The sequence below is a fragment of the Moschus berezovskii genome, chromosome 11 (assembly GCF_049115385.1).
Source record: "Moschus berezovskii isolate FMDL1 chromosome 11, NW_MosBer_1.0, whole genome shotgun sequence".
Taxonomy (NCBI): Eukaryota; Metazoa; Chordata; class Mammalia; order Artiodactyla; family Moschidae; genus Moschus; species Moschus berezovskii.
Genome location: NC_142470.1, coordinates 66833672 through 66846826, shown reverse-complemented (window position 1 = coordinate 66846826; position 13155 = coordinate 66833672). Strand labels below are relative to the sequence as shown.

General features: G+C 38.2%; 1 protein-coding gene across 6 annotated transcripts in view; it reads right to left on the bottom strand.

Moving 5' to 3' along the window:
• FANCL (FA complementation group L) overlaps nt 1–13155 on the bottom strand; it is a 102513-nt gene that overhangs the window by 77585 nt on the left and 11773 nt on the right. For 4 of the 6 annotated variants that reach the window (XM_088841429.1, XM_088841432.1, XM_088841431.1 and 1 more), the window contains exons 2-3: nt 6642–6700; nt 4262–4322 (exon numbers count right to left, since the gene is read on the bottom strand). In XM_088841429.1, coding sequence (XP_088697555.1) covers nt 4262–4322; nt 6642–6700 — 120 coding nt within the window. Of the gene's footprint in view, nt 1–4261; nt 4323–6641; nt 6701–8996; nt 9050–13155 lie in introns of all 6 variants that reach the window. The other 2 variants (XM_088841433.1, XM_088841434.1) reach the window with 2 other exon arrangements.

Sequence of the window (13155 nt, the reverse complement as noted above, 5' to 3'; positions counted from 1 at the left end):
TGCATAAAATATGGATCCTTAAAATGCTTGATAGAGGAAAAACCTACAAAATTCAGCAACTACTAAACCAGTGTGTTATAACACTTTGCAAAATAGGTTTTAAAAAGAGCATATTTAGTAACTTCCTAACATCACTTGGCAAAATGGTTGTCTGACAAGGCCTTAAAAATAGCCGAGAAAAGAAGAGAAGAGAAAGGCAAAGAAGAAAAGGAAATATATACCCATTTGAATACAGAGTTCCAAAGAATAGCAATGAGACATCAGAAAGCCTTCCTCAGTGATCAATGAGAAGAAATAGAGGAAAACAATAAAATGGGGAAGACTTGAGATCTCTTCAAGAATATTAGAGTCATTTGGACTCTGTGGGAGAGGGTAAGAGTGGGATGATTTGGGAGAATGGCATTGAAACATGTATATTATCATATGTGAAATGAATCGCCAGTCCAGGTTCGATGCATAATACAGGATGCTCAGGGCTGGTGCACTGGGATGACCCAGAAGGATGGGATGGGGAGGGAGGTGGGAGTGGGGTTCAGGATGGGGAACACATGTACACCCAGGGCGTATTCATGTCAATGTATGGCAAAACCAACACAATATTGTAATTAGCCTCCAACTAACATAAATTTATATTAAAAAAATAAATAAAAATATACATCAAATTTTATAAATAAGAAAATAAAAAATGAGGTCATTAGTGTAGGCCCTAATCTTATATGACTGGTGTCCTTTTAAGGAGTTTGGACACAGACATGCACAGAGGACAGACATGTGAAGGTAGGGAGAGAGAAGGCTGCTGTCTGTGAGGCAAGGAGTGAGGCCTCAGAAGAAACCAACCCTTCTGATACCTTGATCTTGGAATTCTAGACTCCAGAACTGTGAGAAAATTATGTTGTTTAAATCTCAAAAAAAAAGAAAATTAGAGATACCAAGGGAATATTTCATGCAAAGATGGGCACAATAAAGGACAGAAATGGTATGGACCTTACAGAAGCAGAAGATATTAAGAAGAGGTGGCAAAAATACACAGAAGAACTACACAAAAAAGATCTTCATGACCCAGATAACCATGATGGTGGGATCACTCACCTAGAGCCAGACATCCTGGAATGCGAAGTCAAGCGGGCCTTAAGAAGCATCACTATGAACAAAGCTAGTGGAAGTGATGGAATTCCAGGTGAGCTATTTCAAATCCTAAAAGATGATGCTGTGAAAATGCTGCACTCAATACACAAGCAAATTTGAAAAACCCAGCAGTGGCCACAGGACTGGAAAAAGTCAGTCTTCATTCCAATCCCAAAGAAAGGCAATGCCAAAGAATGTTCAAACTACCTCACAATTGCCCTCATCTCACACGCTAGCAAAATAATGTTGAAAATTTGCCAAGCCAGGCTTTAACAGTACATGAACCATGAACATCCAGATGTTCAAGCTGGATTTTGAAAAGGCAGAAGAACCAGAAATCAAAATTGCCAACATGCATTGGTTCATAGAGAAAGAAAAAGAGTTCCAGAAAAACATCTACTTCTGCTTTATTGACTATGCCAAAGCTTTTGACTGTGTGGATCGCAACAAACTGTGGAAACTTCTGAAAGGGATGGGAATACCAGCCTTACCTGCTTCTTGAGAAATCTGTATGCAGGTCAAGAAGCAACAGTTAGAACTGGACATGGAACAACAGACTGGTTACAAATAGGGAAAAGAGTATGTCAAGGCTGTATACTGTCACCCTGTTTATTTAACTTATATGCAAAGTACATCATGAGAGAGGCTGGACTAAATGAAGCAAAAGCTGGAATCAAGATTGCCAGGAGAAATTTCAATAACCTCAGATATGCAGATGAAAGTGAAAGTGAAGTCCCGTCTGACTCTTTGCAACCCCATGGACTGTAGCCCACCAGGCTCCTCCCTCCATGGTATTCTCCAGGCAAGAGTACTGGAGTGGGTTGCCATTTCCTTCTGCAGGGGATCTTCCTGACCCAGGGATCGAACCCAGTCTCCCGCATTCCATGCAGACGCTTTAACCTCTGAGCCACCAGGGAAGTCCTGGTGTCATATGCAGATGACACCACCCTTATTGCAAAAAGTAAAGAAGAACTAAAGACCCTCTTGATTAAAGTGATCCACACAATCAAAGGCTTTGGCATAGTCAAAAAGCAGAAGTAGATGTTTTTCAGGAACTCTCTTGCTTTTTTGATGATCCAGCAGATGTTGGCAATTTGACCTCTGGTCCCTCTGCCTTTTCTAAATCCAGCTTGAATATCTGGAAATTCATGTTCTGCTAAAGGCTGGCTTGGAGAATTTTGAGCATTACTTTGCTAGTGCTTGAGATGAGGGCCAACTGTGAGGCAGTTTGAACATTCATTGGCATTGCCTTTCTTTGGGATTAGAATGAAAACTGACCTTTTCCAGTCCTGTGGGCACTGCTGAATTTTCTAAATTTGCTGGTGTACTGAGTGCAGCCCTTTCACAGCATCATATTTGGATGGATTTGAAATAGCTCACCTGGAATTCCATCACCTCCACTAGTTTTGTTCATAGTGATACTTCCTAAGGCCTACTTAACTTCATATTCCAGGATGTGTGGCTCTAGATGAGTGATCCCATCATCGTGGTTATCTGGGTCATGAAGATCTTTTCTGTATAGTTCTTTTGTGTATTCTTGCCACCTCTTGTTAATATCTTCCACTTGTTAGGTCCATACCATTTCTGTCCTTTATCATGCCCATCGTTGCATGAAATGTTCCCTTGGTATCTCTAATTTTCTTGAAGAGATCTCAAATCTTCCCCATTTTATTGTTTTCCTCTATTTCTTTGCATTGATTGCTGAAGAAGGCTTTCTTATCTCTCCTTGCTATTCTTTGGAACTCTGCATTCAGATGCTTATATCTTTCCTTTTCTCCTTTGCTTTTTGCTTCTCTTCTTTTCACAGCTATTTGTAAGGCCTCCTCAAACAACCATTTTGCCTTTTTTCAATTCTTTCTCGTGAGGATGGTCTTGATCTCTGCCTCCTGTACAATGTCCCGAACCTTCACCATAGCTTTTCAGCCACTCTGTCTTTCAGATCTAAACCCTTCAATCTATTTCTCACTTCCACTGTATAACTGTTGGGGATTTGAGCTTTCCCTACTTTCTTGAATTTAAGCCTGAATTTGGCAATAAGGAATTCATAATCTGAGCCACAGCTTCCGGTCTTGTTTTTGCTGACTGTATAAGGCTTCTCCATCTTTGGCTGCAAAGTATTTAATCAGTCTGTTTTTGGTATTGACCATCTGGTAACATATATGTGTAGAGTCTTCTCTTGTGTTGTTGGAAGAAGGTGTTTGCTATGACCAGTGTGTTCTCTTGGCAAAACTCTACTAGCCTTTGCCCTGCTTTATTCTGTACTCCAAAACCAAATTTGCCTGTTCCTCCAGGTATCTCTTGACTTCCTAATTTTGCATTCCAGTCCCCTATAATGAAAAGGACATCTTTTTTGGGTGTTAGTTCTAGAAGATCTTGCAGGTCTTCATAGAACTGCTCAACTTCAGCTTCTTCAGCGTTACTGGTCAGGGCATAGACTTGGATTATCACATTGAACGCTTTGCCTTGGAAACGAACAGAGATCATTCTGTCTTTTTTGAGATTGCATCCAAGTACTACATTTCAGATTCTTGCTGACTATGATGGCTACTCCATTTCTTCTAAGGGACTCTTGCTCACAGTAGTAGATATAATGATCTGAGTTAAATTCACCCATTCCAGTCCATTTTAGCTCACTGATTCCTAAAGTGTCGACATTCACTCTTGCCATCTCCTGTTTGACCATTGCCAATTTGCCTTGATTCATGGACCTAACATTCCAGGTTCCTATCGATATTGCTCTTTACAGCATAAGACTTTACTTCCATCACCAGTCACATCCACAACTGAGTGGTGTTTTAGCTTTGACTTCGTCTCTTCATTCTTTCTGGAGTTATTTCTCCACTGACCTCCAAAAGCATATTGGGCACTTACCGACCTGTGGAGTTCGTCTTTCAGTGTCCTATCTTTTTGCCTTTTCATACTGTTCATTGGGTTCTCAAGGCAGGAATACTGAAATGGTTTGCCATTCCCTTCGCCAGTGGACCACATTTTGTCAGAACTCTCCACCATGACCCATCCATCTTGGGTGGCCCTAAACAGCATGGCTCATAGTTTCATTGGGTTAGACAAGGCTGTGGTCCATGTGATCAGATTAACTACCCTCACTTAAAACAAATCTTTTAAAACAAGGACTTACCTGTTGTACTACGTGATGATATCCATTAAGTACTGTTCTCAGCTGCCAACTACACAGTAATCTAAAATTTTAATGGAACAAAATGGTTCGTTCATTGTTTAGAATTAAAAGGAAAAAACATTTGTATGCCAACTCTAATATGTACATACATGGAAAAGAATGACATAAACATAATTCTGACAAGTTAATAAAATTCTTACCACTAATACTGTTGAAAATCATGTCTTCAAACTGTTGGTACTAACTTTATTTCAAAATATAAATGACTGCAATCAGTAAATGACACACAAACAAACAGTACATTTTTAAAAATTTTAACATATCCAAAGCAATGTTTTCTTGAATTGGATTATTTTCCAAGGTAGGTTAAATAAAACCAACAGTTTTGATCATAATATACAGAACTTGTATTTGAGAAACCAAATGCATTGTAACAATTTGTGTTTGTGCTGGCTTAGTTGTGTCTGAATTTTCGAGACTTTGTGGACTATAGCCCACTAGGCTCCTGTGTCCATTATAACAATCTAGTCTTCCTTAAATTCCAGATTAAGGACATACATACTTTTAACTGTGTAATAAGTGATAAATTTGGAGAAGGCAATGGCAACCCACTCCAGTACTCTTGCCTGGAAAGTCCCACGGATGGAGGAGCCTGGTAGGCTGTGGTCCATGGGGTCGCTAAGAGTCGGACACAACTGAGCTACTTCACTTTCACTTTTCACTTTCATGCATTGGAGAAGGAAATGGCAACCCACTCCATTGTTCTTGCCTGGAGAATCTCAGGGACGGGGGAGCCTGGTGGGCTTCCGTCTATGGGGTCACACAGAGTTGAACACGACTGAAGTGACTTAGCAGCAGCAGCAGCAGCAGTGATAAATTAATGTTCATCTATCTACTGGTTCACCCTCAGCTGCACTCTTAACACTATTAGGTAACACTTCTAGAAATGCTTTTACTTACCTAGAAGTAGAAAGTCTGAGTTTTCCCAACCATGGTTTTTTCAAACCATCTTTAGTCTCCTTTTCTGGTCTGCTAACCCGCATCCTCTCTGCTATCTCCTATCACAGGGGCAAAGTAGCTCATTCGACTGCCCATGGGAAACCCCCTCTTCAAATGTACTTTCCACCTCCTGCCACCAACTCAGTCACATCAATTCACTAATAACTCCTTTACTGTGGTATCCTTACTTTCCGCTAGCGTTTTTTCCTCTGTAACTTGTTTAAGCAAATCTTATTTTTAAGAAAACAAGTAATTATAACTCTTCCTTGATTGCACACCCTTCTCTAGCCACTCCTGTTCTTCAAAGTAGTTTATATTGTTTACATTTCCTTTCTACCCACTCCAAAAACCCCAATACAATCCGACTTCAACCACTACATGATACGTGCAATCTAACCTGACCCCTTTGCAACACTAAGCACTGTTAATCACTCTGACTTTTAAGCTGCTCTTTCTTTGGTTTCAGAAACTACTGTCCAGGTTTTCCTGTTAAATCTGGTCAATCCTTTGTCTTCTTTCAAGGTCTTCTTTATTTACCACACCTTTAAATGTTGTTATGCCCTCAAGATTATGTCACTGGCTTTCTCTTCTCACTCTTATCCATGCAAGAAAACCTATCCACATTCATGGCCCCAAATCCCATGCCTACTGTGACTTCTACACACATCTCCACTCCAAGCTTCATGCTTAAGTTCCCCACCAAAACAATACTACCTACTAAAATCTCCTCTTCATACTTCACATCCGATATGCCTTCAAACAATTCCCCTTCAACTTCTTCCATCAGTGACCTCTTCTCTAGCTTAGTGATCTGAGTTAGGAATTTGCAAAGAATCCCCCACTCCTCTTGTCTCCCACTTCTGATCAGTCACAAAATCCTGTCAGTTCTACTCGTAACTGGATTCTTCTTCCCTTTCTATCCTCAGAAAAATTTTGGAACAAAAATTAGATTTTACTCACTACCTAAATTTCTATTCTCATCTCTTGATATTCCTTGACGGGCTGTCAATACTTATAGCCCATGCTGACACCTAATTTCTATCAGGGCAGAACTGATGTTTTGGGGCTCCCCATGCCTGAACATACACATAATTAATATCAGTCAAAAGCTGGAAACAAAGTTTTCTAATAATTTTCTATTCTCCAAATATTTTCACTTGTTCTTTACTGCTTTAAATAAAAAGTAAATTAGACTGTGTTGCTGTTGAAGAGCACTTCAACACCACAGAATATCATTTAAAAAGCACACTGATTTGCAAAAATCAGAAATGCTTCTGGTCAACTAATTAATAAGCAGAACTCTAACAGAATCAGCTTATACAGACGTGACTGCCCATCCCACCAAGATACCTGTAGAATATATAACAAAACACTACATTACCTTGCATTCCTCAGCTGTAAGTCTTGGGGCAGCAAAAGTTTAAGGTGAAAATCTCTTCCCTGTGGAAAATATTAAAAAGGTTCACTCAAATTAAGAGAAAATCAGAACCACATAAAAAAGGCAACAATTTCCTGTATTTCCTAAAAGGTATCAAGATTGCTGGGAGAAATATCAATAACCTCAGATATGCAGATGACACTACCCTTATGGCAGAAAGTGAAGAGGAACTCAAAAGCCTCTTGATGAAAGTGAAAGAGGAGAGTGAAAAGGTTGGCTTGAAGCTCAACATTCAGAAAACAAAGATCATGGCATCTGGTCCCATCACTTCATGGGAAATAGATGGAAAAACAGTGGAAACAGTGTCAGACTTTGTTTTTTTGGGCTCCAAAATCACTGCAGATGCTGATTGCAGCCATGAAATTAAAAGACGCTTGCTCCTTGGAAGGAAAGTTATGACCAACCTTGATAGTATATTAAAAAGCAGAGACATTACTTTGCCGACCAAGGTCCGTGTAGTCAAGGCAATGGTTTTTCCCGTGGTCATGTATGGATGTGAGAGTTGGACTGTGAAGAAAGCTGATCGCCGAAGAATCGATGCTTTTGAACTGTGGTGTTGGAGAAGACTCTTGAGAGTCCCTTATACTGCAAGGAGATCCAACCAGTCCATTCTAAAGGAGATCAATCCTGGATGTTCATTGGAGGGACTGATGCTAAAGCTGAAACTCCAATACTTTGGCCACCTCATGAGACGAGTTGACTCACTGGAAAAGACTCTGATGCTGGGAAAGGTTGGGGGCGGGAGGAGAAGGGGACGACGGAGAATGAGATGGCTGGATGGCATCACCGACTCTGTGGACATGAGTTTGAGTGTACTCCGGGAGTTGGTGATGGACAGGGAGGCCTGGCGTGCTGTGATTCATGGGGTCGCGGAGAGTCGGACACGACTGAGCGACTGAACTGAACTGAACTGAACTGATGAACTTTATTAAATACTTGTTAAAATATAAGCAACAAAATAGTGTATTTGAGGGAAAATAATTCAAAAATATGTCAGAAACTTTTGTGATTAATAGATAATCAAAACACTGAGACAGGATTTTGTTTTTAAAGAAAAAGTCATTCACATATATAAGAAATACTAACAAATTGTTATGCAGACACAAAGGAGAAATTTAAATGTTATTTCTTAGGAAATAAATTCAAGAAAAAAGAAATTCCTTCCAACTTATTTGAATAGAGAAGAAAAAATCATGACATACCCCATATTTGTAGTTTTCCAAATTTTAATAAAGTGAAAATATATTTAAATAATCTTAATATACATACATCTGAGAAATATTTTCATAAATCAGAGTATATATAGTTCCCCCCACACTTGCAGACCTTTAATAAATAAAATCCTTGAAACACTATTATTTTAAGTATTCATTAACTATAATCTGAAAAGACTAAAGTTTACTCAAAAGTCTTTCTAAGGAAAGAAGGACAGTTCTCTGAGAAATATACTGTTTTACTTTCTTGAGAAAGTGAATGGATAAGCAGCTTAAACTTTGTACCTTAAATAGCATAATACACATGAAATCTAAGCAAAGGTAAGCAGAAAAAGACAAACAGAAATATAATCTTTTACTCCAACAGTATAAAATGAAAAAGAGTAATAAAATTCTTGAAAAACAATTACCACGAGAATTTTATCAGAATCTCCCTCAAAGCAGTTTCAAAAATAGAGGAACACAATTAAATGTACCCCATAACCTTTACTTTCATGGTAATATTGCAGTTCTGACTTTCATTACATTTAAATGTCCTTTAAAAAAATGAAACAAAATGTACTACTGACCTTTTCAAAAGGTCAAGTAACAATAATTCACTCTTTCATTAAACCACTAAAAAGTATTATGTAGTAACCTTAACCTAACTTTATAGACATCCCACACATAGGTGTAAGAACAATCTGGAACTCAAAATTTACATGAAAAATAGTAAAACTACTCATCTGTTATGTAAAATAATAAAATTCCAAAGTCCCTTATTTGCAAAATCCAACCATTTTAAAAGTCAAATGCCATGTCACATGCCATAATACTTTGATTTAAGAAAATGTCTAAAATTATCTTGTTTTAGTTAAATCATAGGGAAAAAAATGTTAACTGCTCTCATGAAAAATTTTCAAATTTACAGCAAACAAAAGTATCGATAGTTGCCTAAATCTGAATCTCTCTACATACCATTCCCAAAAAATATGTACATCAAAATTAAGAGCAAATAGAACCACAAAAATCCAATCTTAGGCAGAGGCAGAAGAAAGAGAATAGCATAATGTTCAAAACTGCCTGTAAGAAGAAAAATACAAACCACTTTTCAGTGCCTTCCATCCTGGGTCTCCTACATCAAGTCCTTTGAGAGAGCTGGGGGATTCAGTAAATAAAAATAAAAAAAAAAACAGAAGAGGGGATTAGATTATATGTGAAAAATAAAGAATTAGCAACATAAAAGTCAAGGATCTCATCTTGGATAAGAATTGTAAAAGTAGAAGATGGTAAAAGGACTATCCTTTGGAAATGGTGTTAGGAGGAAAAAGTACCAACTATGGGAAACTGAGGCTCTTACATAACATTAAAAACGCTGGATTCTTCCTCCAACACTACCAAAAAAAAACATCCATAAAGTAAACTGCATTTTGCAGACAGAAGACAGTACTTTTTAAAATTATAGTATAGTTGTTTTACACTGCTGTATCAGTTTCTGCTATACAGAAAAATCAATCAGCCATACATATACATAGATTCCTTTTTAGGATTTCCTTGCTATATAGATCAAAAGAGGGTACTCTTGAGGAATTTAACAAATTACTACAGCCAATGGTTGACAAACACAAAAATAATGTCTCCATCAATGCTAAGCTCAGTTCAGTTCAGTAGCTCAGTCATATCCGACTCTGCGACCCCATCACCAATTCCCGGAGCTTGCTCAAACTCATGTCCATTGACTCGGTGATGCCATCCAAACATCTCATCCTCTGTCATCCCCTTCTGCCTTCAATCTTTCCCAGCATCAGGGTCTTTTCCAATGAGTCAGTTCTCTGCATCAGGTAGCCAAAGGATTGGAGTTTCAGCTTCAGCAACAGGCCTTCCAATGAAAATTTAGGACTGATTTCCTCTAGGTTGGACTGGTTGGATCTCCTTGTAGTTCAAGAGACTCTCAAGAGTCCTCCAACACCACAGTTTCAAAGCACCAATTCTTCGGCACTCAGACGAAGTTTACAGTCCAACTCTCACATCCATACATGACTACTAGAAAAACCATAGCTTTGACTAGATGGACCTTTGTTGGCAAGTAATGCCTCTACTTTTTAAGATGCTGTCTAGGTTTGTCATAGCTTTTCTTCCAAGGAGCAAGTGTTTTTTAATTTCATGGATGCAGTCACCATCTGCAGTGATTTTGGAGCCCCAAAAAATAAAGTCAGTCACTGTTTCCATTGTTTCCCCATCTATTTGCCATGAGGTGATGAGACCGGATGCCATGGTCTTAGTTTTGTGAATGTTGAGTTTGAAGCCAACTTTTTTGTTCTCTTTCACTTTCCTCAAGAGGCTTTTTAGTTCCTCTTCACTTTCTGCCATAAGGGTGGTGTCATCTGCATATCTGAGGTTATTGATATTTCTCCCAGCAATCTTTGATTCCAGGTTGTGCCTCATCCAGTCCAGCATTTCACATGATGTACACTGCATGCATATAAGTTAAATAAGCAGGGTGACAATATACAGCCTTGACGTACTCCTTTTCCTATTTGGAACCAGTCTGTTGTTCCATGTCCAGTTCTAACTGTTGCTTCTTGACCTGCATATTACTATGACCTGCTAAGCTACTATGAGACAAAAACAAAATGTGGAGAGAGAGGTGGGAGGGGGATACAGGATGGAGGGGACATTATGTATACCTATGGCTGGTTCACACTGATGTATGGCAAAAACCACCACAATACTGTAAAGTAATTGTCCTCCAAATAAAATAAATAAATACATTTTAAAAAAATAAGAACTGAGACATTTCAGGTGATGACAGTCCCTCAACATAAACAAAAATCACAAGGCATAAACAAATTACAATACTGAATTAAACATTATTTGGTGAGCATTTGCACCCAGATTCAGAAATTTTAAAACCTCACAATAGAAACTGAAGGGAAAAAAAGGCAAAATAATATTAAAATGGAAGGATAAATTAAGAGCTGTTCAAAGAAGAATAAAAATTTCATAAAAGACAAAAAGGTAAGAAATGACCAAATGAGAAAAAATTAAAGACCATCTCAGATAAGCAACTGAAGTGGAACACAAGCAAAAAAAAAAAACCAGTAAGATCAAATAACATATGGGAAATAGAATAACACTGGTACCAGACATCTTAAAACAAGACTTTAAAAGGCCACAGTGGAACAAACTTTTAATAATCTGAGTGAAAATGCTCACTGAATAATATATAATTCAGTATACCTTTAGGAAGCTGAAAGGGAATGTCCTTTAGTTTATATAATGGAACAACAGGGAAGGATTTACCTTCCCGTGTTAACTACAAGATTGGACAAAATATTTCAAACAATGATTTTAAGACATCAAACAACAGGCAGCACAGGACAATGACCCCTGAAAGAAGGGAAACAAAGGAGAAAAGTCTCTGTAATTAGCCAGCCTGGAGAATTTTTAGGCCGCGGGGCAAGGACGAAGAACCAAATAGAGCCTAACATTTTCTATTATTTGAGAAGACAGGCATGAGTAAGGGGAGGCCAAGGCATGTAGAATTTACAAGATACAGTACAAAAGAGGAGAGAAATACACAGAGAAAAATTCTACAGAACTTCAGAGAATTCCTAAAAAGGTTTCTTCAGCTGAGTACTGATTGCCACAGGATGTGAGAAGACTACCTAAAGATGGGGAGATAAGACAATATCTCAAGGCACTCACACAAGGCTAAAAGAAATCATGTTCTAACCAACCAGAGTGGAAAACCTTGCACTATAAGAGCTATTAAACAGTACTCACATGAGTGTTGTCTCAGTGGTACAACCAAATCTCTAGGCTCAAGTCTTTTCTGTTTCAGCTTAGTTCAGTTCAGTTCAGTCGCTCAGTCGTGTCCGACTCTCCGCGACCCCATGAATCACAGCACGCCAGGCCTCCCTGTCCATCACCAACTCCCGGAGTACACTCAAACTCATGTCCACAGAGTCGGTGATGCCATCCAGTCATCTCATTCTCCGTCGTCCCCTTCTCCTCCCGTCCCCAACCTTTCCCAGCATCAGAGTCTTAACAAAGCTTAAAAGCAAACCTTGGAAAGATTTGCTGTTTCCAAGTAATTTACTGGTTGTAACTCAGTCACTAAGTTGTGTCCAACTCCTTGCCACCCCAAGAACTTCCCTGCCAGGCTTCCGTGCTTTTCACTATCTTCCAAAATTTGCTCAAACTCATGTCCATTGAGTAGGTGATGCCATCCAACCATCTCTACTTGTTGCCCCTGTCTCCTCCTGCTCTCAATCTTTCCCAGCATCAAGGTCTTTTCAAATGAGCTGGTTCTTTGAAATCAAATATATTCAAGAGAACAAAAATTTCATACAACCAGTGGAATGCACAATGTATGTCAACCAATCAAAATATACCAGGTATGCAAAGAAACAAGCAAATAAGATTAAAAAGAGAAAAATCAACAGAAACAAATATAAAAATGGCAGATGATAGAGCTTCCCCTCCCATACTTAAGCAGTTATAACTGTATTATGTATGTTCAAGAAGGTAGAGGAAAGCATCAGTATGCTAAATAGACACAAAAAAACAAAAAGACCCAAGTTGAAGAGATGAAAAATAAAATGTCTGAGATGAAAAATATGCTACAATGCAGTTATTAACAGCAGATTAAACCCTGGAAAAAATATATTTGTGTACCTGAAAAGACAGAAGTAGAACATCCAAAGAAAGCAGAGAAATTGACTGGAAAAAAGAAAAAAAAAAATCAGTGAATTATGGAACAACTTAAAGTGGCTTAATACGCATGTGTTTGGAGTCCCCAACATAGGAAGCAGGAAGGAACAAAAAACTTTTTGAAGAAATAATGGCTGAAGCTTTTCCAAAGTAAAGGAAAATACAGATCCAAAAAGCACAATAAACCCTATGAAGGAAAAACATGAAAAAAACTGTACCAAGGAATATCACAATCAAATTGACAGAAACAAATGAGAAAAATATTAACAGCCAAAGAAAAACAATATATTTACAGAGAATCAAAGATAAAAAGTAGAGCTTTCTCATACATAATAAAACAAGACAATGAAACAAAACTGCTAAAGCACTAAAACAAAAAGTCAACCTAGAGCTTTATATCCAGTGAAAGTAACTTTCAAAAGGCCAAACAACTTTTGAGACATAAAATAGCTGAAGAATTCATCACTAGCAGACATGCACTACAAAAAATGTTAAAGGAAGAAGTTTAGAAAGAAAGTAAATGAGTCCACGGGTAGCAAAGACTTGGA